The 27,582-nt window shown below is 52.8% G+C and overlaps 1 protein-coding gene across 3 annotated transcripts in view; it reads right to left on the reverse strand.

Moving 5' to 3' along the window:
- ANK1 (ankyrin 1) overlaps positions 1–27,582 on the reverse strand; it is a 97,303-nt gene that overhangs the window by 50,604 nt on the left and 19,117 nt on the right. For all 3 annotated transcript variants that reach the window (XM_089903788.1, XM_089903786.1, XM_089903787.1), the window contains exons 3-17: positions 21,727–21,825; positions 17,690–17,788; positions 17,047–17,145; positions 15,881–16,066; positions 14,763–14,861; positions 14,285–14,383; positions 13,911–14,009; positions 11,515–11,712; positions 10,021–10,119; positions 9,501–9,599; positions 8,916–9,014; positions 7,295–7,492; positions 6,654–6,752; positions 5,735–5,833; positions 1,764–1,961 (exon numbers count right to left, since the gene is read on the reverse strand). In XM_089903788.1, coding sequence (XP_089759914.1) covers positions 1,764–1,961; positions 5,735–5,833; positions 6,654–6,752; positions 7,295–7,492; positions 8,916–9,014; positions 9,501–9,599; positions 10,021–10,119; positions 11,515–11,712; positions 13,911–14,009; positions 14,285–14,383; positions 14,763–14,861; positions 15,881–16,066; positions 17,047–17,145; positions 17,690–17,788; positions 21,727–21,825 — 1,869 coding nt within the window. The remainder of the gene's footprint in view (positions 1–1,763; positions 1,962–5,734; positions 5,834–6,653; positions 6,753–7,294; positions 7,493–8,915; positions 9,015–9,500; positions 9,600–10,020; positions 10,120–11,514; positions 11,713–13,910; positions 14,010–14,284; positions 14,384–14,762; positions 14,862–15,880; positions 16,067–17,046; positions 17,146–17,689; positions 17,789–21,726; positions 21,826–27,582) is intronic.

Genomic DNA, 27,582 nt, shown 5'->3' on the forward strand with positions numbered 1-27,582 from the left:
CCAGTAAACAGGGTGGAGGATCCTGCTGGGACCGAAACCCCCAGATTCTTGGAGTTTTCATCACAGCTTTCTCACGAGGATGGTGATGCTCCAGTGATCTTGACTGACACGTGCGCATTCACGCAAAAATGCCAGGAAAGGCTTCCCTCCCCCGGAGCCCGCTCAATACGCCTTACTAACCGTGGGACAAACAGGGCTGCAGCTCCTCTGTCATCGGAGCCAGTGGGCAGGGCCTGCCCCCTCTCCAGAGACTCCACTCGCCCTCCCCTGCCGTCTGCGCTTCCCCCGAGGCTGATGGGAGGCCCAGTGGTGCGCCTGCCTAGCTGAAGCCTGTGCAGGCAGGTGGGGCTGCCCATATAAGAACAGGTCCTGGGTCGGTCACAAGCGTCCGGGTGCCTTGCCTGATCCTTGGAATAACACAGTAACCTGACTGGTGAGTGTGGATGTGGATGAGTGGGGATGTCTCAGGGCAGGGCACCCCCATTCTCCTCCTGGCTCATTTAAATGGCACCAGCAAGAAACCAAGAGTCCTGTCCAACACAGTGGTCCTGCCCTAACAGTTCCCTCCTGGGGGTCACCTGTCCAAAGCTGTCCAGATAGAGCCAATGGATCCACACGTTTTTAAGAAATCTTAAGTTACCCTCAAAATGCTTGCCTTTCTGAAACTGTATTATGTTCATTTGTCGTCTAAAGAAGTGACTCTTCATATCGTATGATTCCATTTGTACGAAATGTCCAGAACAGGCAAATTCATAGTGACAGAGAGTAGATTAGTTGCCAGGGGATGGGGGTTTGAGGGAAATGGGATGTGGCTGCTAATGGGTCTGAGGCTTCCTTTGGGGGTGATGGAAAAGTTCTACAGTTAGACAGTGGTGGTGTTTGTCCAATTCTGCAAATAGACCAAAAACCCACCGACTAGTACAGTTCAAAAGAGCGAATTCTATGGTACGTGAATTATATTTCAATAAAATTGGTGTTTAACAAAAGAAGTGACTCTTAGTCTTTCTTGGGTCATGCGTTCTTTTGAGAAGCTGATGAAAACCATGAGGGTGTCCCCTGGGAAACGGCTCCCACGCCCATCCTCCCACATGCCAGGTACACCACATAGAGGGTTTCCTGCTCACACGTCAACAGTCCCTGGACTGAGACTCCATTGAAGGGACAGGTTGGCACTGAAAACAATATCTTCCTCACAGAAAAAGAATATTTAGTCCCAGCTTACTTAGTACATTCCTGAATGTAGACACTGGCCTATACTTGGGAAAGCATGCAATGGATTTCAGTAGTGATCTTTTTGTAGATTCTTGAGTCAACCTCTTTAGAAAGGACCAGCCAAAGCTTTGGCATCAGGTAGGCTTGGGGTCCTGCAATCTTGGAATAAGCAACCTTTCTGAACTTGTTTATTCATTTACAAAACTGAGATAAAACCTACACAGGGGGACTTCCCTGGAGGTCCAGTGGTTAGGAATCCACCTTCCAGTGCAGGGGACGGGGGTTTGATCCCTGGTTGGGGATCTAAGATCCCACATGTCACGGGGCAACTAAAGCCCGCGAGCCGCAACTACTGAGCCCATGCGCCACAACTAGAGAGAAGCCCACACACTGCAACGAAGAACACATACACACACACACGCGCGCGCGTGCACATCACCTGATTCAGAACCGGGGCACACAGCAGGTGCTTGGTCCTGAGGTGCAGTGTGTCGTCAGCTGACCCCCTAATGTGATTGAGTCTGTAGGGATATTTGCAAACGCGTGTTTACCTTGTTGCCCAGGTTGCCGTTGGCCTGTTTGGAGAGCAGGAGAGCCACCATGTCCGCGTGACCCTCCTGGGCCGCCAGGTGGAGGGGTGTCACGCCTTGCACGGACTCTGCGTTCGCCGAGCCCCCGTACTGCAGCAGGTTGCGGGCCACCTCCATCTGGTTCTGCTTGGCAGCGATGTGCAGAGGGGTGTAGCCGTTCTGAAATAGAAGGGGCCACCGGAGCCTGGTTACAGGAGTGCTGAGTTGACAAGCTTAGCACATGCCTTATGTTTTAGATCCTCTGAGGAGGGGCCAGGAGGCCTGGTTCAGGGCTGGTGTCACCTGGGAGGGCCATTCCAGTAAACAAACCAACCAACCGAGTCCATTTGGTTTGGAGAGGCTCCCAGAGCCAGCAAATGCCCTACCCGTTCTCTCCATCTATCTTCTGTGCACAAGGTGCCCTGTCCCCAACAGATGCTAGGATTCAACCAGGCAGCAGGCCTACAGAACACCCAGCAAGCTAGGCACACAAGTAAATGAAAGGCTTCCATGCCCTCTTTCCTACAGTAAGAAACATGCCCCCCAAAGCCAGTTCATAGAGGAAAAGGAACAGAGCCCTTCTCTCCTCGTGATGTTGGGCCAAGAGCTCCCCCTGGGCCTGGTGGCTTCAGGCAGGTGGCGTTAAGAGTACATGTCCCCAGCAAGGGACCTGGGGCTGTGGAGTCAGTCCTTGGTCCACTTTAACCGGCCATGTGACTAGGGGCAAGATGGTCAACTAGACTTCCTTTCGTATTTTTTAAGCCATTGTAAGAGGACAGTAACATCTACCTTGTTCTTAAAGCTGTTGAATGGATCAAATATGATAATATATGTGAAGGTGCTTTCCAAAATTGAGATATAAAATTAATAAAACCTTTGTATGGTTTTGCAGTGCCCTGGTTCACAAATCTGTTAAGTCCGTTATGAGATGAGGAGATTGGTCCCACAGTAAATCAGCTACGTCACTGTGCACTCTCTATTCAGCTGGCTTTCCTTTCCCCTTTGTCTTGGGAGGAAGACTTTCTCAATGAAGGAAGCAGTGCATGGGAGCAAACTCCATACCCCACTGCAGGCAGCCTACTTTGATTATCACTGTTGGAAACCACTTCCACCTACATTATCCTTTTTGAGCTTCACTGCAACCCACGTACAGCAAGTAAGACTGGCATTTTTATTACTACCCTGCTTTCTGGATAAAGAAGCCAGTTCTCGGAGAGGTTAAACGCCTTTTCTAGTGTCACATAGTAAGTGAAACAACAGAGAACCCAAGTCTGGTCTTGTGACTCCAGATTCCAGGTTCTTTCAACTGGAGCAAGATTCCACTTGGAATCTCCATAAAATGCAGATTCTGACTCAGACGGTATAGGGAGGCCCTGGACTCTGCATTTCCAACAAGCATATGGGTAAGGCTGATGTTGTCGGCCACAAAGCATTCAGGGCTAAGGGGGATGCCAGGCCTGAGGACCCCTGTGCTGGACCCAGGAGTTTCCAAGCATATGCCCACCCAGTCCCAGAGCAGATGGCATAAGGCATATGGTCTCCTGCCACGGCCAGCATCCTTCTGGCCATCCCACAGAACTGAATCTCCTTTGCCAGCCACTGCCTTATTGTGGAAACCAACATTTCTGATTCTGCCAGGATCCACTGATCAGGAAAAAGAAACAGAAAAAAAGGGGCTGACCAATACAGTAAAATCCCAGTTTAAAGCACTGGGGGACAGAGTGAGATCCATCTGTCTGCAAAGTAGATTTTGGGGAAAGGAAAGTTGTCATCTACCCAAAGAATAAATTGAATAATAAAAATCATTCTCTCTGAGTAATTATGTAAGATGATTCATCCTACTGTTCCTCCTTTTAAATTTGATTATGTTATGAGAAAACATTAAATTCTTTGTAGGTTGTGTTCCCCTGACAAGATTGGCATTTTGACTGTAATAAAATTAATTAAACAAAATGAGTTTTGTACTGTATCAAAAGGGAGCAAAGAAAAGAGGTGTGGTTCAGTGGATCAGGCCTGAGATTTGGAGTCATCCCCAAATGGAGATCCTTCTCTCTGAGTATCAGAGAATCTTCCGACTCCAGAGCCCAGGTCTTTTAGCTGGAGCTGTGCTTCTCAAACTTGAATGTGTATGAAATCACTTGGGATCTTGGTAAAGTGCAGATTCTGACTGGGGGGCCCCAGATTCTGCATTCGTAACAAGCTCCCAAGTCAGGATGAAATGGGGTGAGGCTGCTGCTCACCTAGGGCGCGGACTGCAGCTTGCCTTCCATTCCCTGCCTGGAAGCAAGGATTATTAGGGCCTCTTTTACTGAACAAAGGACAGGAACTTGAGTACTTATTCACGTTAGCATTATCAGGAGTCCAGGCCACTTGGGCAATGGAGGATGTCCGCACTGGAAGAACGGCATCCCGTCCAGGTCAGGCTGCCAGGTGACCCGCAGTTAAAACCAAGATACAAGAACAACCGTCAGTCTCAGATCAGGGACCAACCCCTGTGAGCTTTCTCCAAGCTGGGACTACAGGGCATGAATGACCTTCTGTAGGTGACAAGGACAAGGGGCAGGGAGGCAGGAGAGTCGGGGTGGTGGTGGGGGGAAGATTCAGGAACAGTGTGAGCCAGTAAAAGGCTCCTCTTTCCCAAGGAAATGAGCTCGTCCAAAGGAATGCGCACACTAGAGAGAGATCTGACTAAACATTAAAACAACATTAGCATCAAAATTAGAAAGGGGTGGGTTTGGTTTGGGTGCAGAGAGACTTGCATGTGAGATTCTACAAAATTGCCAGACTGCTTTGGAAACTATTTTTTGCCATGGAAACAAAACCCATCTGTGCAGGGTTTGTGCTTGGATAAAGCTCCCTTTAAATACCATGAGCCTGGTTCTGATTTCTTTTATATAAGGAGCGGTGTGAGTCCAGCGTTTTATTTTTAGAAGCAGGAGTAAGTCATGTCCCAGCAGGGCTGCACGCTGTCTACACAGTGATGTGGGCTCTGCTACAACAGCGTGGGACCAGAGCCCAAGGAGAAGGGGTGTCTGGGAGATGCTGCGTCTGCAGGAAAGTGAGGCTGTTAAAATTCAGATGAGCATCCATTCTGAGAGGGGAACTGAAGCCCCGCCCTGACTTTCCCTGCGTCCCCATGGAAGTCAGCAGGTGTCGGCTGGAATCACACTCTGACCCACCCATGGCTCCCTCCTGCCACAGGGCTGAGCACTGTGGTGCGCTCAGGGACCGCGATGTCCTTTGCACCCGAGCCCTGCCCCCTCTCCTCGCCCCTCATCTGCGTGGCCACCAGCCCCCTCGGCCCCCCTCCCCTCACAGACCCTGCACACCTTCTCACCCCACAGGAGACGGCCTGTCCCCCCAAAATGATCCTCGCGCTCAGCTTTATCCCTGTACCTCGTACAGCACCTTCTCAGTCCACTCTTACATAAGCCCCATCCACTCTCTACACTCCCGGTCCCTCAGGAGCGATGCACCACCCATGGCTCTGAGCATCTCAGGGGCTGGTGTGAGGGTGCACGCCGGCCACACCTCAACGTGTAAGGTGTGTACAGAAACGGTACCATCTCAGAGCCGGAACTCCAGAGAGAAACAGATTTGGGGGGAGACTCCGCATTCAAGACAGGTTCCTCGCTCCAAGGTTCTGGTGAGTTCACCCCCAGCCCTGAATATTCTCCAGGTGTGGCCCTGGTCCTGGAATCCACGAGCACGCTGTACATGCTGACCTCTGACACCAGTTTGGGGTACACATTAGTTGTGTAAAACGAGCTCCACATCTGCGAGGTGACCTGTGGCTGAGAAGTGTTCCCCACTTCCCGGCCCGCTCCGGTTCCCAGTCAGCAGCCATCGCACTGCAGGTAATCGGGCTGCACAGCCCTCCCTGAGGGGTGGCGGCCGCCTGCTGTCCCGGGGTGGGGACAGGGTGGGGACGGGGTGGGGGCCAGGAGGCTTACCCAGGCCACGCTGTGCGGGGAGCTGCCCCGGGGCAGCAGCAGCTTGACAATGTCCAGGTGGTTGTGGTGCACGGCGACATGCAGGGGCGTCAGGCCATTCTGCGGGGAGATGGACAGGGGACAGCCTTCACTCAGGGGACATCCCCCTGGCCATGCCTGTGGCTCCAGGCAGCGCCACGTGGGGATCCGTATCACTTCTGTTACACAGGAAATCTGCTTGACACCATTTCAGAGCCAGTCTGGAGCTGAAGTCACTAAAGAACACACCAGCTGGACCTGGGCCACCTCCGCATTCCTGGGGTCGCCTCCTCAGTCCTGGGGCCACTGCCTCATTCCTGGGGGGTCATCTCCTCAGTCCTGGGGGGCCACCTCCTCAGTCCTGGGGTCACCGCCTCAGTCCTGGGGTCACCGCCTCATTCCTGGGGTCACTGCCTCAGTCCTGGGGGGTCACCTCCTCAGTCCTGGGGTCACCGCCTCAGTCCTGGGGTCACTGCCTCATTCCTGGGGTCACCTCCTCAGTCCTGGGGCCACCTCCTCAGTCCTGGGGTCACCTCCTCAGTCCTGGGGCCACCTCCTCATTCCTGGGGGGTCACCTCCTCAGTCCTGGGGCCACCTCCTCATTCCTGGGGGGCCACCTCCTCAGTCCTGGGGTCACCGCCTCAGTCCTGGGGGGTCACCTCCATTCCTGGGGGTCCTAGGGGCTGATGGGGCAGTGCAGCAGCCTCGCTCAGAGGGGCCACCGGGTCTTTGTAGAAGGGCAAGGCCTCTGTCAGAAAGATCTGTCTCCCCAGAGGCCATTCTTCCTGGACGGCTGCCCATTCGCAAGGGGGACACAGTCGGCTCAGGCAGAGATGACCACCCAGGTGCAGCTGCCCCTCTGCCCCGGGTCCACCCTGGCAGGAGGGAAGGTCAAGCTCACCTTCCCGGCGGCGTCTGGGTGCGCGTCATGCTCCAGCAGCAGCTGTGCCACACGCACCTTCCCGTACTTGGCCGCCACGTGGAGAGGGGTAAATCCTTTCTGAGGAGAAACACAGGCCGTCAGAACCGTGGGGAGGCCCGCCATCCTCCCTGGAGAAAGGGCCCACGGCAAAGGAGGTGTCCCACCCCGACTGGTGTGGAGATGCCAGTAGAATAAAGGGCGCAGAAAGTGTGATCCTGCTGAGACTCCCAGAGCCCAGGGGGCTGCCACCTGCCCCTCTCGTGACGGAGTCAAAACCACTGGTGCTGTTATTTGACAGCCAGCTAGTTGCGGGCAGGGCCTGGGCCACCAGCCTTCTCGCATCCCAGAGCCTGTCTGGTCTGGCCAGAGCAGATCCTGAGCCATTCCATGATAAACAGACAAAGGCTGGTGGCTGGAAGAGAAACTACAGTTCACCTTCCTGGGGAAGGACGGGACACATCCAGCTCACAGGTGGCGGCCAGTCCTGTGGGTCCATTCCTCCCAGCAGCCCTCAGCACAGTCAAGGCAATACAGAGGACCAGATGGGAACGCCCTCCCCTGCCCCAGGACCCGCTGGGACGAGCCTGCCGCTCTGGAGAACGGGAGGAGGAATGCTGTACCTTGGTCATGCACGCCTGGGACGCCTCCTTTTCCAGAAGGGCCAGGGCCGTTTCCACGTGGCCCTCTCGGGCCGCGATGTGCAGGGGGGTGTGCCCGGCAGTGGTGGCCAGGTTGGGGTTGGCGTCATTTTCTAGCAGGAGCTTCACCATGTTTGTGTGGCCAATGCGAGCTGCACAGTGAAGTGGGGTCTGGTCATCCTGGAACCCAAAGCAAAAACAAAGAACAGGGAACGCTAAGGTTACCTAACCCAACTCTTCATTTTATAAAGAAGGCAGGTGAGGCCCAGAGAGGTTAAGTGACTTTCTCAAGGCCACACAGCTAGTAAGAGGAAGAGCTGAGGTTCAAATCTCTGAGTTATGGGAACCAATATGTTCTATATTATTTAATCCTTATAACAACCTTTCAAGTTAGTTGTTATTCCTACTTAATTGCCCAAAGGCTCAGCCTTCCCATCTGTAAAATGGGAATAATGGTATTGACCTCATAGGGCTATGGTTAGGATCAAGCAGACAGCGTGTATAAGATGTTTCACACCACGTTTGGCACAAACTATACATTGTGGTTGCTCTTAACGGGCAGACCTCGGAGACATTGTGGGCTCAGTTCCAGACCACTGCAATAAATTGGGTAACAGAGTAAAGCGAGTCACATGAATTTTTTTGGTTTCCCCGTGCATATAAAAGTTATTTACACGCTATTACACTCCATTATGTGTGCAATAGGATTATGTCTAAAAAATACACTTACCTTAATTAAAAAATACTTTACTGCTAGAAAAATGCTATCCACCTGACAATACGGGGTTGCCACAAAACTTCAAATTGTAAAAAACACTTTATCTGCAAAAAACACTTTATTGCAAAAAACACTTTATCTGCCCACACTAAAGTGAAGGGCAATCAAACAAGGTGAACTGTACTGTCTCCCGAGTCCTGGCTAAGAGTCCACTTGTCTTTCTGTCTGAAGGCTACTCTGGTTTTCTCTACGCCAGGGGCAATGGGAGGGTCAGACCTGGGGAAAGATGACTTTTCATCCCAGCTCCCGCCCCCCCCCCGCCCCTTCCAGTTTCCTCCGGAAGCTGAGGGGGTCAGTGGGCAGGGTCTCTGTGTTACTGGGCCCAGCTAGGGGCCTCCCTCACGTGGCTCAAACCCAAACCACAGTCCTGACACTAAACAGAGGCTCCGCGGTCTGTGCGGTAAGAAAGCCTGATCCTGGCCAAAGCCAGATTGCAAACTCGGCAGCTCTTCTTACCCTTTGCTCACTCAGTACCTCAGAGATGCCTTTTACATCGCGAGGGCATCTTGATTTTCACCGGCAACGCTTTCTTCAAAAAGTTGCTTCTCTTCTGACACTGTGACTGTAACCACCACGCAACCTTTCAGCCCGCCCCGCCCCCCCCCCCCCCGCAATACTGTTTCTTGGCCTTTTGTTGATGCCAACACATCTCTGGGCTTCTCAGAACCCTTGCAAAGCAGAACCGGAGTGTGTGCTGCAACCAAGCAGGTGTGACAAGGAATCTCGGCACCATGAGCCCTGCAGCCCGGTCTCCGATCAGGGAGGATTGCTCCTCCTGCGCTTGAATTGCTTCCGTCTGGGATCCCTCCCACCTCCAGAACCCACCTTGGCCTTGGCATTGACTTTGGCTTTGTTCTGGAGCAAATATTTGGCCACTTCCGTGTGTCCTGCTCTGGCTGCCATGTGTAGCGGGGTCTCCACTTTCTGTAAAATAACAAAATTATGGAAGTGTTAACACCTGCTGGGTTTGCAAAAGGGCACACACAGAGCTCCGCAGTGCCAGCCTGGAGTAGCTTGGCGGACATTCATCCAAGAGGTGGAGGTGCCCCAGCAAAAAGCAACTTCAGCCTTTAGTCTGCTGATGCCTGGTGTGTGTGTGTGTGTGTGTGTAAGATACACTTAAAGGTAAACCCCAGAGCTAGGGAATGTTTAAAAACATACATGTATTCCCAGATACCACTCACAGAAATTCCCAAATGATCGTCCAAAATAAAACCCCCAAGACTTACACATGGGTGACACATTTAACTGAGAAAGCGTCAGTACGTACAGTCATCTCCCCAAGTCTGAAGCGCCTGCTATTCTGAGAATTCTACCTCTGTCCTCGAGAGGAGAGCTTGGGATCGCTGGCAAACGCTCGCCTCTGAGCCCTCCGTCCACAGGAAGGGCCTGCTCTCCCCACAGACTCACCACATTGGAGACGTTGGGCGATGCTTCCCGCTGCAGCAGGCTCTTCACGATGGGCAGGTGCCCCATGAAGGAGGCCACGTGGAGAGGTGTCAGGCCAGACTGGAACAGACCAGACAGGAGTGAGACGGGGGAGACTTGCCCACTCCTCCAGACACAGCCAGATGGAGCTTAAGCTTTCCTGCCTCTAGGGGCTCCAGAAGAGTCTTCCAAGGAAAGGGAGTTCTATGAAATGGGTCTGCTTCTAGGAAAATGGCCGGAGGGGGAAAAAAAACACTGCAGGGTGATTCCACCCACATGTACAACTCAAAACATTTTGCATCTGACCTTGGACAGCTCCCTGAGATCTGACACCAGCTCCCGGTCTTAGCGACCCCTGATGTATTCCTGAGAGTTCTAGACTAGCACACACACACACACACACACACACACACACACACGCAGCCACAAAGAACAACTCTCAAGATGGCTATTGGAAGAAAGCCCGCGGAGACCGTCCACTCGTCTGCGGAGTTTCTCCTACCTCAGTGACAGCATCGATGGAGGCCCCCGTCTTCAGCAGCAGCTCCATGACGCGGATATGGTTCTTCTTGCAGGCGATGTGTAAGGGGGTAAAGCCATTCTGCAGCCCCACACAAAGGGAGACAGGCAAGCAGGGGCTCACACTCAAGCCCAAGGAACACCCAGACCACCCTGCTGATGAAAAGGCAGCCCCTGCCCAGCCTAAACGTCAATCACTGTGCATCACGGAAGAGGCGGGTGGCTCTCACTATGCACCAGGCGAGGTCCTGGATATGTTGTCTGTAAACCCTTTTTCCAAATTTAGTCACATTTTTGGACGCACTGAAAGAGCCTGCCGTTTGAAGTTTCCTTAAGGGGAAATTTACAGTAAAGAGAACTGCTGTGAAGCCCAGCAGGTTCCCTGAAACCGCCGTGCGTTTCTAGTCAAGTGGATTTCTGCACCTCAGCCCTGCTTGAACACGATACGCTAGGATGTAAACTCCACCAGGGCAGGGATTTCTGTTTGTTCGCGGGGTTTTGCTAGTCTGCTTGTTTTTTCAGTGCTTTAACCCCTAGGGCAGTGGTTCTCAATGTGAGGGGAGGGGATTTTGTCTCACCACCCATCCCCCGCCCCGGGACACTTGGCAATGTCTAGAGACGTTTTTGATTGTCACAAGGAGGGGAGGAGTGCTATTAGCGCCTAGTGGGCGGAGGCCAGGGATGCTGCTAAACATCTACAACAAAGAACATCGGGCCCCAAATGTCAGTAGTGCTGAGGTTGAGAAACCCCGACTACCCCAGACAGTGCCCGGCAAGTGGGGACTGCTCAGTGAAAGCTTTCTGAACAAATGAATGAATAAATGAATGAACGAGCCATCCTGGCGGCCTGGAGGCTGTCCGGCCTTCTAAATTCTCCTCCTCTGGGAATGGGCAGAGGGAAGATGGCGGGTGTGGGCAGGCTCCGTGCAGCGCTCCGGCCCCGCCAGCAACTTCCCCGGGAGCCCCCGGCCTGGGGCGAGCGAAAGGAACCACAGTCCCAGGAGGGAATTTGCTTTAGGCCTGAACTCACCTCTGCTCAAGCACCATGACCACTGTGAGCCCCTCTGCAGAGGAAGGATGCTTAGCTGAGCCCATTTCACTCGCCCCCAAAGCAGGTCAAAAAGCCAGGCAGTCGCTAGAAATCACCAACCCTCAGCTCTGGGCACAGACGGGAGTGACATCCCGCATACCTACCGCACACACTGCTTGTGAGTCAGGTGTCCTGGGCCCAAACCCACCCAGACCTCAGCCTGTTACGGGGGCTCAGTCATTATGTGTGGGATGCGGCAGGGAGTAAGGTCACATCCGCCGGTGCACTGCCACGCCCCGCGGGCCTCAGCGCCCCGCCCCCCGACACTGTCCCCGCCCTGAGTCTCCAGGGCAGCTCCAGGCACCAGTGGGTACCTCCCTGGGGGGCTCAGCCATGCAGCTCTGGCCCTAGCCCCTCTGGCACCTTTTCCGATAGCCTCCTACTCACCAGGGCTCTGGAGTTTGGTTTGGCCCCTTTATCCAAAAGGACCTTGGCCACCCTGTGGTGGCCGCAGTGGGCAGCCACGTGGAGCGGGGTCAGGTGGTCCAGTGTGATGTCGTCTATCTCTGCATTGTATTGCAATAGGAGTCGGACACAGTCAAGGTGGTCTCCCTGAGCCGCCATATGGATTGGGGACAAGCCATTCTGGTGAAGAGGGAAAACAACCAGTTGCAAAGGAAATGAACATGGAAATTCAAGGCAGGCAATGATTCCAACCTCACTTCCCACCTCCTCCCTACACAGGGCTTCCATGTGGCTCCCGGGTGAGCCTGGTTCATTCCGGCCTCCGCGTTCCTGCTGGTCTCTGATTGCAAACCTCCTTCTTCTCACCCCGCCAAATCCTCCAGGCCAGCTCTAGCCAGGCCCACCTCTTTCACGAGGCCTCCTCTGGCCACCTTTGATTCCTGTGGGCTTTTCTCATCTGTACCCCTCACTCGGACCGTACTTATATACTTGCCGAATTGTTTTCATAATTAACTTTTCAGGTGTATGTATCTTCTCTCCTTCCTTAGAAGCTTCTTAAGATCAGTGACTGTGCCTAGTATCTCTTACACGCCCCACGCATGCATGTAACACACACAGTGGTCCTTAATCAGTGTGGTCTTGAATGAATGAATGATGCTAAAATGGAATTTGGATCTAAAACCCTCCGTTCTTTGTCCTTGACAAGTGCACATCACTTTAAAAAACTGTTAAGGATCCTCACTATTTCTTAAATAGCAATTTATTTCAAACAATTAAAGACAGAGAAGACTCACTCATTCATTCAGACATAAATTCAGCAAATATTAAGTGATTAAAGTGCATCAGGTATGGGATAAGCTCTGGGGAAACAGAACAGACAGAATTCCAGGCCAAGGAAGCTGGCAGACTAGTAGGTTAAAGATGGGAAAAGAGATACATTGTTGTCACTCCGTGTGGTGACATCAGGAAGGCCTGATAAAGCACAGAGGAGCAGGGGAGTGTGGAGTCATGATGCGGTCGGGGGGACATGGGGAGAGAAGGCTTCCCAGGGAGGTGATCCCTGAGCTAGGATCTTGCCAGGAAGACGACACAGAAAGAGCATCCCCGAGAAGGGAATGGCGTGTGCAGTGCCACAGAGGCAGCCGCCCTGGGACCCAGGGAGCTCCATGCAGGTAAACACGTGGGAGGCCAAGGGCATAGAGCTGGACACCAGGGGCAGGCAGGAGCTGCATCATGAAAGCCCCTGAGCGAGGAAACTGGGACGTTAGGTTTTAGCAAGAGACAACTGAAAGAAGGATTTTCAGCGAGGAAGAAACACAATCAAGCTGCATGATGGCTATTGTTAGTGATTGAATTGAACTGTGTCCCTCAAATTCACATGTTGAAGTCCTAAAGCCCAGGACCTCGTGATGTGGCCTCATTTGGAAACAGGATCATTGCAGATGTAGTTAGTTAAGATGAGGTCACTGGTGTAGACCTTAATCCAATATGACTGCTGTCCTTATAAAAAGGGGAAGTGTACACACACACACGACAGCCTGGGCCGTGAACATGACCCAGATTTCAGAGAGCTCCACTGAACACTCACATAACCCTCGGTCAGGGAATAAATTGCTCTTATGGTGTAGAATCTTATGACAGGGAGCTGCGCACAGAAAACCTCAGGAGTGGCCATGGGTGGGTCTGGTTTCTGCCTTGCTTTGCTCTGACCACCTTCTAAATTCACCCCAAGAATGAGGCAGTGGGCCTGGAGGCGGTGTAGGCAACACCAGGTAGTCTGACAGCTTTGGCCCCAGTAAGACTCAAGACCTCATGTTAGAACTGAGGGCTGGGCTTTTGCTCTGGCCCCGAAAGGACCTCGAGAAGAACCGTTTTGTTTTCTTTTCAATATTATCCAGTCCGGTCCAGGCTCTGAAGACTCCCCGAGTGCTTAGTTCCTGTCTTTTCTGGAGCCAGGGTAAAAGAGATGAGGCCTGATCTCGAGCTGTACAGACAAATGACAGCCCATGGGACAACTCCAGCCTGCTGCCTGTGCTTGGCAATAAAGTTTTACTAGAACAGGGCTGCTAGTTTGCACATTATCCACAGCTGCTTCCCCATTACAGTGGTAGATTTGAATTGTTGTGACATTGACCAGGGCCTGCAAAGCCTAAAAATATTTACTATCTGGCCCTTTAGAGAGAAAGGGTGCCAACCTTGATCTAGATAATAATTAGAGCTGAGTGCCTCCTGTGTGACAGACATTGGGGTCAACGTTACACACACTGGCTGAGTTAGTAGAATTAGCGTCTCTGTTTCTCAGAAATGGGATTCGACCCGGGTCGGCCTGACCTGGAGCCCTGCCTAAGAGATGCTCCTTGCAGAAAGGAAGCTCGCACCTTGGTTTTGGCTTGGATGGGCGCCCCGTGGTCCAGCAGGATCTCTGAGATTCGCAGGTGCCCATTCCGAGCTGCACAGTGGAGAGGTGTCAATTCATCCTTTAAAAGACAGTCAAAAAGAGAAAGCCCCAGAGGCACCCATCAGAGGTCACTGGAGAGAAGGCACTTGTGGCACCATTCCAGCCGGAGAGGCACGAGAAGGCTTCCTTAAGGACCAGCTCGATGGAGCAGTCTGGTCTCCAGCTGCCCCTGTGGGCTGTTCTAGAGGCTGGACGCCCTTCCCTAGCTGGTCACGGGGAGCCCACTACCTGGGTGGAGCCCTGGAAGGCAGCACTCGCTCCCCTGGCCTTGCCGGGCAGCTGGCTGGCACCCACCTTGGTCCTTGTTTCTATCTGGGCCCCGCGGTCCAGCAGAAGCCGCACCATGATCACGTTCCCCCTGCGGGAAGCAATGTGCAGAGGCGTGATGCCGTTCTGGAAGGGAGGAAGGGACTGGTCAGGGCGTGTATCCTCGTCTGGGAGGCAGCTGCTCTGCGCCCTGCTCCCCTGTGGCCCTGCCCCAGCCCAAGGCAAGCGGCCACTCAGAGCCCGCTGTTAGGACTCTTGTCGCCTAAGAAAGATTTCAAAGCCTCTAAGGACACGCCAGCCTCTTGGTTCATCACAGCAAGCTGGCTGAGCCCAGGTCCCCCAGAATCAAAAACACAGGCTGCAATTTCTTAGAAACCCATCCAGGGCTGCTTCACCCGCAGGCACGTCTGCAGTGCGGGGATGTCCTTGGTGCCACAAGAGGGGGGCACTGGGTTCTAGAGGCCCAGTCCCCGCACGCATGGGCGGCCTCACCAAAGGGCCTCACCTGGGGCGTGAAGTTGACACTGGCTCCCCGGTTGAGGAGCAGCTGGGCCACGTTGAGGTTCTCGTAATGAGCTGCGATGTGGAGGGGGGTGAATCCCGTCTGGCACACAACAGAGGGGGACAAGGCGTCACAAGCCACGTACTGTCATTTCTACCTCAGAATCAGCCTGGTGTTCTGAAAAGCCGGCAGGACCAGAGGACCTCACACAGCAGGCAGATTCAGAAGGAAGGGGTCAAGAGATGTCCCACGTCAATTACATCCAAAAGTGAGGTGCTACCTCTGGGGACACCCAGTCTCCGTGGTTCACATGGACAAACCATGGACCAGGGTCGCCTCCACCCTGCAGGCAGGGCCCGTTCCTCTGAACGGTTACTTCTGAAGAGATTTTAATGAATGAGTGAGAAGTGTTATGGGGTCCATGACCTTAATCCTCGGGACGGTTTCAGCCCCCATAGGGGTGCGGTGGCCCCTGGGTGGCCAGCTGGGGGGGTCCCTTGTCATCCTTCTGTGCCCAACCCCCGAGCACGCCTAACAATCCAGGCAGCAGTGTTCCTGGCGGAACCCCGTGACCATGGGGCAGGGGCCTGCGGGACTGACTCAGTGCAAGTGCGTTCGCAGCGGGAGGGAGACGCTAAGTCTAAACTTACAGGGAGTGGAAACATCGGACAGCGTGTGCAGATGGCGGGCTGTCCAGGCCCCTGGGAGGCCCCTCTCCGGTCCCATCTCCATGTGGGGACCCTTCCCTCCCTCCCTCCAACCGGGGGGAAGCTGGGAAAAGAGCTGGAATAAACTTCTAGAACACCACCTGGGTGGGGGGGATGGACTGCAAAGTCCTCCTCTGGCCAGAGGCCCCTCCTGCCCCGCCTGGGCGCTGTTCTGGGTGACCTGGAGCCACAGTGAGCACACGTCCTTCGGCATTGCCCGGGGGTTTAAAGGGGGGCGTCCCCTGTGGCTCTCAGCTGGCTGGTGGAACGGCGGGCGTAGCGGGGCGGGTGCTTGGGGTGCACACTGGAGCTTCTGTGGTCTGGCTGGTTCCAGGTAACTGCCGGAATCGGTGGAGACCCCGAGGGCCCCCGGTACAGGCCCCGGCATGATCCCGGCCCCCCCGGCCGCCTCACCTTGGAAAGCACGTCGGGGTTGGGGTCGTTCTGCAGCAGCACCGCGGCCGTCCGCGTGTCATCGTTGCGGGCCGCAATGTGCAGGGCCGGCAGGCGCACCTTCCCCTTCGTCCCGTAGTTGATGAGGTGTGCCACCACATTCTCGTGGCCCTGCTGCAGGGCCACGGCCAGAGGGGTGAAGCCGTCCTGACCGGGGAGGGGGAGAGGAGGGACCATTTGCTCTGACCGTCCTGACCACTCGGTCCTCAGGGCAGGACACGCGCTTTCAAGCTCAGGGCTCTTGCCCTGTGCCCGAGAGGACCTCCCTCCTCCACAGCCTGCGAGCTCGGCTGAGATGCCACCTCCTCCCTGACGCCGCTCCTGGCCCTGCTTTCGTTCCTTGCCGTGTCACAGCACCTCCAGGAATTTCCCTTTGGCGCGTATTTAACTTTTCCTTTAGGACGTGCTCCTAGTCGGAGCGTTGATGAGAGTTTTACTGCCCTGTCTGTTTGCCTCCCTCTCACCCCATCACCCGGTGTCAGGACAGTGCCGTGAACTGACGGCCGACCATTATTCCTTCATTCATTTCACAAATATTATTGAACGCCTACCAAACACTGGAAACCACACCAGGCACCGAGGTTTCAACTGTGAGCTACTGTTATTAATCTCCTCGGTGTGTACTAGGGGTACAGGGCCCCCTGAACTGGCAAAGTAGATGTCATCTGATGCTAAGAGTCAAGAGAAGCTTTGGTTCCATCTAGTCTGATTTCATCATTTCACCAGTGACAAAACTCAGGGTCGAGTGACTTGTCCAAGAGTGTACGTGGGTTCCCGGCAAGAGTCTTTCTCATTAAGGTCCTAGGCAGACCTGTGACACACACGTGCGCACGCACGCACACACACACACACGTGCATGCACGCCTCCCACCCCAGCCCGGCCTCCAGTGTTTGTCACAGTGGGAATGACAGGCTCACCCCTGCTGTCACTTCTCTGGCACGTGTCTGGGCATCCCTCAACGACCATAACTTTGTCTCTTGCCCCCTTGCAGGGTCCAACAGCACCCAGGACATTGATCATGGCAGAGAATGCATCCCGAGCCATGTCCCAGGAACACACTCCCCTGGGACCGTGTCCTCCCCCCGAGAGACATTCAGCCGTGAGGCCGCATCCCCAAGGTACTTACTTCTGTGGCTACATTCTGATTAGCTCCGTTTTCCAGCAAAAACTTAACCACCTCCAAGTGATTCTCTTGTGCTGCCATGTACAGGGGTGTAAAACCTTTCTGTAAGCCAAGAGAAAAAGCCATTGGCATTCACCCATGTTAGTGACAGATGCTAAAACCAATGCAAGATCCTCCAAACTCGCAGACAGCTCTCCCTGCATCCTGTTTCCACCCAGCCCTTGTGGCAACATCCCCACCTGTGTCTCCAGCTATAATAACACACGGACACTCTGCAATGGTGTAGCAGGGTTACTGCAAAAGGCCACCAGGTGGGGGTGATCCTCTCCGGAAGTCTGTTTCTGCCCCTCCCAGAATGGTCAGCCTCTTCTGCACACCCACCCCCTGCTAATTTCACTCCTTTCCTCATCCGCCCTCATGTCCCCCCCATACACAGATGAGCCACAACTAAATATATTATTCAGCTAAAGGAACAGAGATGGGGTCCACAGTGACCCACCCCATCGTGCTTAGAACGTCCACTGTGAAGCAGGAAAAAGCAAGAAGGTGCTTGGAGACATTTGAATACATTTGGACTCGGCCACACAGCGTGTCCACCCGGGTGAAGGGGACGGGCAGCCCCACCGCCCGGGGTCCTGAGCATCACCTGTGACTGGGCGTTGACGTTGGCACCATAGTTGACGAGCTCCCGCACCACCTGGTCCTGACCCGCCAGGGCGGCGATGTGCAGCGCCGTGTTCCCCTTCTGAAACACGGGGAGGGAAGACAGGAGGTTCCCAGGGGCCCGTCACAGGTACAGGGCTGTCACAGGTGCGGGATAAGGGTGTCGTCTGCGGGGAGGCAGCGGGCTTCCTTTATGGCCCCAAGGGGTGGACCACACACACTTGTGTGCCTGACCCATCAGACATCATGAACAGCCCTGGAAACCTATGGAGGGAAGTTCTTCCCGTTCTCCTGAAAAAAGAATGCCCCAGAACAAGAAAGCCAACTTCTCAGCACGGATCTGCTGCACTTGGGCTCGGCGTCCTGACATCGGCTGACGGGCAGTCAGAATTCCCCAGGCCACCTGCGGAAGGGCTGCCAGGCAAGATGGCTCCTTGGACGTCCAGCTCCTCCGGGGCTGTGGCCCTGCAGGACGGGGCGGAGGCCCCGAGCTCCAGGGAAAAGGAGGTCACAGATCCCGCGGGCCCAGCTCCCTCGCGCCATTACAGCAACACGCACCGGCCAAAGGCTGGACCAAAGGGGGCACTGGGTGAGGGGTAGTCAAGCATCAGATAGAAGTGGGAAGGGCAGAAGTAGGTAAAGGAGTTGGGGGGAGGGTTAGTAAAAGGAACTATATAATGTACGTAGAAGAAAAGAAAAATATGAAACCAAGTGCAGAAAAATAAATAGAATAGAACCTGGCAGAGGAAAACCCAAAGGAAGAATATGAATAAGTAAAATACAGTGAGTCAGAGTTCACCAAGTCAGAGAGGAGAGGAAGGCCGGAGAGAAGAAACATTAGAAGCAAATGAGATTCACAGCTGTTTTAAGGTAAACTTTTCAGAAGCTGAGAACTGGTAACAGAGACTAAGACGCCAGGCAGGCTCTGAAGGTGGTGGTAGTGGCGGAGACGTGTGAGGTTTCTTGTCTGGATCCATCCTGGGCATTTAACAGCACTTCCTGGACGGGCGGGGTCAGGTCCGGCAGGTAGCTTCCGTTTCCGGGATGCACCTCCCTGCCAGGCTCCTTCCTGCCTCCCTCCCAAGTCCCTCTCCCCGACATGATCCCACGGGCATCCCTGCTCCGGGAGGGGCAGGCGGGGCAGGCCCACTTGACCACGTCCATCAAACAGGGACCACAGCTGGACCCATCTGTCTCTCTGCTACGTAAGGCGCACAGATCTCACACGACCTCACGTTTTCTAGTTCAGACGGCATATAGTTTTTAACTAAATTACATGAACACTTGCCAATCCATCTCAGGAAACCCACCAAACAGGGACTTCAAATCTAGTCTGTGCGCTGGGGCCACCGGCCACTGGGAGCCAAGCGCCTCCCCCAGGGGGTCTGAGCATCACAGGGTCTGAGCATCACAGGGCCACCCGGCGCCCCAGGGCTCATGTTTCTGTCTCTAAAGCGTGGCCTGTTTCAAGCAGGAGGGTCCTCTCGTTACCTCCCAAATGTGTCTTTCTGATTTCTCCTTAAGTTCCACTTGTTAAGCAGAAGGGTTCTTCCTCAAATATCCATCAGAGAATAAGTGTCAGAAATGAGTATAAAGATGCTAAGTAATCTTTTTTTCTTCGAAGTCCGAAGAGCCTCCACTTAGACACCTTGGCACCTGGGTCCAACTCACTAGCTGTACCAAGTGGAACGGGGCTGCTGGCACCAGAACCTTCTCTAGGAATCAAGACTCAGACCTCCACGCCTCCCCACCTAGAAGGAGGCGTGCCATGTCCATCCATCCACTCACCACACGCTGAGCACATCTGAGTCAGGCACTGGGCCAGCTCGAGAAGGGAATTTCAAACATTTCCTTCCCTCTGCCCCTTCCTGCCTGAAATCCCACGACGACAGGACTCACCCCGTATAAACCCACGTGGAGGGAAGCTGGCCAGGGAGAGATGTGGAGGCCTGGCCGTGGGACTCGGCCCGTGACGTCTTCAGAACCTGGGCTGAGAGCAGCCCTGGTGAGGAATGTATGCCCCCCTCCACACACACATGCACGCGCCGCAAGGCTCAAGAAGACCCCCAGCCTCAGGTCCGGAGTCACAGGGAGATGGGTTTTTCTGCTCCTCCCGCAGCATGAAGGAACGTGCCCTCAAAGAAGCAGGAAAAAGTACTTAGCTATATTTGGATCCACAAAGACCCAATTTCTCCATTTCCAGGGAGTCCCAGAGCTCACGGCAGGGAGGGTGGCTGCAGTGGGTGCTGAGTGAGTGCCCGGGCTGGGGAGGGGGGTGCAGGGGGAGGCAAAGAATACATTTGTTTCACACTTTTAAATTTTCTAAGCACAGTTTAGGAACCTATATTGGTTTTGGCTTTTTAGTCTTTTCTTTTTTTAATCTCGCTCCTGCTTGCGAGACCCATTACAATTCCCCAATCTGTTGTGGCTCTTGTTTTGCCCACGGTTTCAGCTTCACCCTGTTTTTCCTCCCTCTGTTGGGCCCTCAGAAACCACGTTGGCTTATACAATTTCTATAAATAACAGAGACACACCAAGTGTTCGCTTGCAGAATACCGATCCAAGGGGGAAATTCGGAGAGAGTAAACGTGCTGAAGCATAGTGTTTCTGCAGCTCTTGTGGGGATGCCAGGGGGAGGACAGCCACTCTGGCCACCACAGCCCGTCAGATGGCACCATGCTTGCGGCCAGGCAGCTGACAGCATCAGATGAGAAATAACCACATCCCTTTCATCCACAGAAGAAGCCGGGTGGAAACAATTGGTATTTGTCATGCGGTTAGAAAAAAAATGCCCTGTACACGTTCAGAAAGAGCAAATCAGTCTATTTCATCCGTGAGATCTTTTCACCTTTGGGAAATGACATGAAAATTGCAGAATTTTACCTCGAGAGATGAGTCTACCTTCATAATATTTTGGAAGTTCACTTCATAACCATAATTATATCTGTTCTCTACCTGTTGTTCTTCTGGTTCTCTGCTCACGAGGTGGTAAAACGTCTGCTGCGCGGAACTGAAATCGGGGCTGTGCATGAGACCACGCTGAATAAACAGCAAATGGAAAATAAGAGGCTGCAGGGACCAGCCCAGGAAGAAAACCATGGGATGTAACAAAGGAAGGGGGAGAAGAGGAAACAGCACTTGACACAGTAAACAGAGGTGATTTTTCTGGTTTAATTTTGTTTGTTTTTAAATGCTGGCTGCTTGTTGCTTAGTAAACAAATAAGATGCATAAGAAATGAAACTGACTTTGCAACATGTAGGTGCATCAATTCCATGACTGCAGTTTCTGGACTTAAGTCACTGGTGTTTATAATCTACTGCTTTGGGGAGAACCGTCCTGCTGTGAGAGGTGTGACATCACACAAATGCTTGGAGTAAACGGAACACTGTTCACTGTTCAAGGGACCCAGTAAGGAGAGGAAATGGGTTTGGGGCTGACCAAGGAAGACTCAGGGTTGGAGAAGGATGAACGAGAGGGGTGTGGACTCTTCCACAGCCCTCATGAACGACACAGTCACCAATATTTATTGATTTCTTCCTATGTAGGCATTATATATTCACTATCACATTTGATTTTCATACCAATCCTGCAACTACATATTATAATCTCCATTTTAAAGATGAGTGAACTGAGGCTTCTCACTGGCTGAGTGACTTGCTTCAGGTCACAGAGTATGAAACATCTGAGCGAGGATCTGGACCCAGGGCACCTGCCTGTGGACCTCTTAGCTTGGGAAAGCAGGAAGCCATCAGGCAAACGGCTTTATTTTTAGCTTTACAGTTGAGTGATGAGGATAAAGGCCCCCTGAACCCTTGTGGAAATGGGGTCCTGTGTTTTTCAGGTGACTTCAGGGGCTCACAGGGCTAGGAAGTGACTGGAAGGACGAGAGGAGTTCAGAAGCGGGCTTGGGTTTCTGTCATGAAGGGCTGGTTTCTATGTCTTTAGGGTTTGGGACAATATGTGAATTTTGATGGAAAACTCCCGCCCCACCCCCCACCCCCCGCCACCAAGAGACGTACCTTGGTTGTCGTTTCCAGGATGATCTCTTTGTGCAGAAGTTCGACCACCATCTTCACGTGGCCTTCTTTAGAGGCCAGATGCAAGCCGTTCAGCCCATTCTGTGAAGAGCAGAGAGGCAGGGACGGTGGGGTTAGAGGGTCCGTGCGTCCTGCTGGTCCAGGCGGCTGGACCGAGGTCCCTGACCGCGAGGGGCTGTGCAAAGGGCCCGAAGGGGAGACCCCGAGTGGTGTCGACATAGGCGCAGGGCAGAGCCAGCCTGTGACCAAAGCTTGTCTGACAGTTAAATTTTAGGAGAAAAAAACCAAGCAAACATTTTCCAGGGCCAACCATCAAGTCCACAAAAGCAGAACCCTCACTGGGTAGTTAAAGTTCCAGCCGCCCGGGCTCTAAAGAAAGCAGCCAGCACAAGGCTCACTGGTCCCCTCCTGCTTCGGACCCTTCTGACCCTTGCACTTAGATGTCTTGAAACTTTCTGGCAAAAGCTGCCTTCAAAGAGAGCTACTCAGAACACAAATAACTGACGACACGATGGAACTAGCTTTCAGTTCCAATGGAGAAATAGATCTCGGCTCCGCACAGAGAATGATTTTCATCAGTCAGTGATCTCCACCCCGCTCCCTCCCCACCAGCAATCTCCTCTCTTCCCATCTCCTCCTTCCTGTCTCCTCTGCTGGTCAACTCTGTTCTCCCACGTCCCTTTTCAGGGGGTACCCCAGGGCCACCGTGGGCTCTGGCTGACAAGAAAGACCCTCATCACCAAGATGGAGGGGTTGGTTCCTGGTGGTGTGAATGGAGGGGTCCCTGGCTCACCCAATATCTCTGCAGCCCCACCATGGGGTCCTGAAACTCCCACTCTCCCTTTGTATCAGGGCATCATTTTCAGGAGATTCCAATTAAAACACAAATATTCTGCCTGGGAGTTCTAGTGCGTTAACCCATTAACAGATTAGCCCTATTGCTTTGCTAAAACCAGCACTGGAAAGTACTGAGTGATTACTGCCGTAACGCGACACACGTGCCTCACGATGGGAGAATGGAACATGTGTAAGACCCTCTTTACGTCGGGGGCCTTGGACGGGGCAAATATAACAGGTGCCTTGGGTGTCAGAGAACAGCCCAGAGTAGGCTTGAAGGGAACTTTACCTACTTCCTATTTAGACCGGACCCGCCCTGCGCCCGAAACCCACAGAGTACAGCTGGCCAAATCTTTGCCCGTCAGCACAGCCAGCCTTGCCAGGGTGGGTGTATGTGGAGGGGATGGGAGAGCCCGCTGCAATATTTCCTCTCGCCAACGCCTGAAAATCTCCGTTAGATTTCTTCCTCTTGCAGACTTTGGACACCGTGAAAATGTAGGGTCCAAAGAGGTGTGAATAATCCACACCCCAGTGTGAATGAGTTTATCAGATAAAGGCTAGGTCAGAGCCCGTTTTGATAACAGAAAGGGAGAAAGTGGTTGAAGGCAAGACAGCAGGTCTGTGACTGCAGGAATCTGAGGGAGGGGAGGAGCTCGGGGCTGAAGCCAGTTCCCCTCAAATCATTCTGCAAAATACAAACTTGCAGAAAAGCCTTTGTCAGGCGACCTGCTCCGGAGGCCTGGAGCCACTCTCTCCAGCTTTGCGTCCTGACTCTACCCCGGGGAAGGGTCTGCACCGGAGGGAGCCCCTCCTTCCCCAGCGCTGCCATCTGCAATCCCCTCTTCACACCCAGCAGCGCCTTGTCTGGAAGGTTCCGGGCGCTGAGCGCAGGCACCCTGTGGTCACGTGGGAATCCGGGGTGGGCATACCACTGTGGGAATCACAGTCTGCTCACTGCAGGGGACTCGGCTGGGGCTTCGAGCGTGCGTGTGCTGACTGCGGGGCTTTCAGCGCTCCCGGGGGGTGCAGTCACTTTCCAGGAGCAGTCGTTGGTCCTGAATGCCTCAAAGCTGGGGAAGTGGCCAGTCTACAAGGAAAACACTAACGTTTGCTGCTAACACCCCAGGGGTGGCTGTCCCTGCTCTTTGGAGCCAGAGTCAGGATCTCAATCCACAGGGATTCTAGACACACAGTCTGCCCAGAGGATGCTGGCGTCCAAAGGGTTATTGGAGATCCCTGAATGCTGAGGAAACCAAGGCCCAGAGAAGTCAAATGATTGGCTCAGGTCACACAGCCTTTCTAGGTCACAGCCACATATAGAACCAACCTGGATGCCCCAGGAAGAAAGAGTTTGGGCCTTTTTTAACCCGAGGAGCTAGTATGTTTCTTTTCATCAGCCGATGAAAGCACAGGTTCCCTCTGTGACTACCAGGCAGCTTAGAGGGACTGCTCAGTCACCATAACCATCCGTGCGGGTCTGGTCACGACCGCTGTAGGTGGTCCCCAGGATTTTACTCGCTGCCCTGGTCCCTAGGAAGCCCCTCTGCTTCCCTCCCTGGGTCACATACCCCCCTCCCAAAGCTGAACTCTGGCAGAAGGCAAGGGACCATCTGAATATCAATAGATCTGTGTCTCTAATAGTTTTACTCAGCTTCCACCTCGGATCCTGGTTCAAAGATCTCTTTCTTCTTTATGACTTTATTTTTCTTACTTTACCTTTGATTTGTTTCCAACATAGTCACACTAAGTTACTTCCAAGTCCATTACTGTGATGATCTGAATCCAACTCCCTCACCAGGGCCACAGAAGAAGCCCATGTGGCACAGCTATGACGGGTGTGCAAGAAGACCCAGGAATCTAGTGCAGAACAAAATCACACAGGGGCACGGCTATGACAAACTCTTGTCCCAACTACAGTTACCTCACACCGAGCATGCACTAAATCCGCTTCAGCAAACATTTACTGAGAAGCTATTCTGTGCCTGGCACTACGCTAGGGATGCCTAAAACACAAACCCTGACCCTCAAAGAACTCAGTTTAAGACAGAAAGGAGATGCATAAAAATAAATGCAAAATCACGTGAAAAACGCCCAAAATGCAGGTATAAGACTGAAAGTAGCAAAGAGGAGAAAGGAGCTGCTTGGTTAAGGGGTCAGGAAAGCTTCGCAGAGGGCTTTTCGGGGCAGTCTGCACACAGCCAGGGGTGCAAGTCCATTAACAATGGCAACGTGAGTTTAAACATGTCTGAGTTTAAATTCTAAACCCATGAGCTCAGGTTTTAGAAACTATGCTCCCGGCCCTTCTCATCAAGTGCCCTCCTCTTTCTTCCATGAAGCATCTGGATTCCAGGAACGTACAAACATCCACTGCAGCAAGTTTTCTCCAGCAACTGGCCTCAGCAGATGGATGGATGGCCACATCCAGCAGCTGAAGTCGCTGAAAGCCTGAAAGCAAGTTTAGGGCATATGTACCCAAAGGAGCTTGTACAACTGTCTTATTAGAGGCATAACTAGTCTAGGCAGGAGACCACTTCCAGTATTTCAAAAGAGCGTTTCATGGATAAATACTACATTTCATACTTTCTTTTTCTTTAAGCAGACTTGTTATTGCTCAGATCTGAAGGGGGGAGGGGTGCAAATTCTGGGAGCTACTCGTTCTTAACTAAAACTATGGACAGAGACAAACTGCAATCTACCACCTCTTTAAAATCAGGATCCGTGTGGTGTGTTTGAGTCAAATCAAGTTTAAGTTATTGGCTAAGAGTAAAAGGCAGGCCACTGAATCTTCCTGGCACCTTTGCAGCTAGTCTCGCTAACCTGACAGCCACTCCACTCCACGCTGAATGGCAGACAGAATACTGAGGGGGATTATGGGGAGAAATCACATATTTCCTCCCCCAAATAACTGGGTGTAGAAGATAAACAAGAAGGAGGTGGAGGGATATTAGAGGAACTTCTTCAGCTAAATTAGAAGCTAGGGAGCAAAGCAGTAGCTACTTGTGGGCATTTTTTTTAGCCACACGCTTTTCTCAGGAAAATGCCAGCTTGCCAAATTCTTCTTCCCGAAGACCTGCTTCTGCGTCTCCAGTTACGCGCACGTTAGACTAACTGATTTTGTTCCACAGCCCTTGGCTGCTCTTTCCTGTTTTTCTTTCATCACTCTTTTTCTATTTTTTGTTTCAATTTTGATCATTTCTACCGACATGTCTTCAAGTTCTTTGATTCTTTCCTCAGCTGTGTCCAGTCTACTCTGGAGCCTGTTGAAGAAATTCCTCATTGCCTGAAAGTTTTTAAAAATTTCTAGCATTTCATTGGGCTCTTTCTTACAGTTGCCATCTCTCTGCTGAAATCCCCTATCTGTCCATGAACAGTGTCCACTTTTCCTACTAGATCCTTTAACATATTAAGCATAGTTATTTCAAAGTCCATCTGATAGTTCCAAAATCCAGGTCATCTCTATGTCTGGTTCTGTTGATTGCTTTGTCTATTGACAATTCTTTTTTGCTGTTTTCTTCTTACTGTGTGTATTGTAATTTTTAATTGAATGCCAGACACTATATATAGAAGAGCAGTAGAGACTGAAATAATTTGTGCCTGGAAATGGACATGCCTCTGCTTCTGTGAAGCTGTTAGCACAGGGCTGGGGATGGGGGCTGAGTCAATCTAGTCAGGAGTTGACCTGCGTCTGGGTTTTGTTGTTACCACTGGTGCACACAGCCTTCAGATTATTCCAGAGGTAGGCTGCTGTCACCTGGAGCTCAGAGTAGGAGCTAAGGTGCCAGAGGGTTGTTCTGTGATCCTGATTGCCGCTCAGCTTCCAGCCATCCTTATGTTGCCTGTGCCTCAGTTGGGGTCTTTCTCCACGCTCTTGCCCCCTCCCAGCAGTCCTATGCTCTTCCTTGTTTCAAGGTAGGAGCAGAGCTTCTCTTTTGTCCTGCTCCAGCTTCAGTCTTAGGCAGGCTTTGCTCCTGGGCCTCAAAGGTGGGAATTTTTTTTCATCATTTTCCCCCTCTTCTCTGCCTTGTCTCTATACTTGGTGCTGAGTGAGATTCCCTCGCTCCTCCCCCAGTGGCAGCAGACCTCTGCTTTTTATTTGTATAAGGCAGTTAGTTAATGGCCCCAAATGGCTTCCCGCCCTCCCTGGGAGTACAGGGGGTGTGCCTCCCCCTTTCCTGAAGCAGCACTGGGTCTCTACCTATGTCCTGGGGCTGGAAGGTTTCCTACCCTCCCCAGGGGCAGGGGGAGTTTGCCACTACTCCCCCTCTGGAGAAGGGATTTTGCCTGAGGTCTGAAGGGGAGAGGGTCTGTTTTGGTTTCACACAAGGGAAGAGTCTGGGGCCACGCCCCAACCCCACAGTCACAGGTACCACCTGCTCTCCTGTGCTGCCCATGGGTGTCCTCTGGTCAGCTGATTTACCCCACTATTTCTCAGGAGCACCTGCTGGAGGCCTGGGGTTCCAGACACACTCAAGCCACACCGGCCTGCAAGAGTCTGTTACAACTTCGGCTTGTATGGCAACTGCTTTTCTCTCCTGCTTCTGCCAAAGCTGAAATGGTGGCCCTCTCCTCGGAGGGCTCAGCCCTTTCTGGAATTCAGCTAAAAGTCCATTGCCTTGTGGCCTCAGCCCTCTGATGGGCTCGGGGAAAACTGTAATTCTGTAGATTATCCAAGCTTTTCTCTCTCTGTTAGGGTGGGAGCAATGTTCTTCGAAGCTTTTTACATCCTAGAAACTCCCTATCCTGAGCCCCTGAGGCCACCTGGTCCCATATGATCTCGTCCCACATGGTCTTAACACGGCAGACAACCATTTTAGGATCTTTTGGGCAAAAATGTTCATGCCAAACATGCACACCTGGAGTTTCTCATCTGCCTTTGCTCTGTTTTTTTCAGGTAAAATGTAGTCTAGAGGATCCTTCTGAGCAGCAATCTGTCTGATGGGAGGGGAGGAGATCTCAGCCAGGCTGTGTTTCTTTTAACATTTTTAAGAAGAAGAAGAAGAA

The sequence above is a fragment of the Delphinapterus leucas genome, chromosome 21, assembly GCF_059928025.1.
Source record: "Delphinapterus leucas isolate spDelLeu-1000000601 "Yukka" chromosome 21, BTC_Dleu_Yukka2, whole genome shotgun sequence".
NCBI classification, from domain to species: domain Eukaryota; kingdom Metazoa; phylum Chordata; class Mammalia; order Artiodactyla; family Monodontidae; genus Delphinapterus; species Delphinapterus leucas.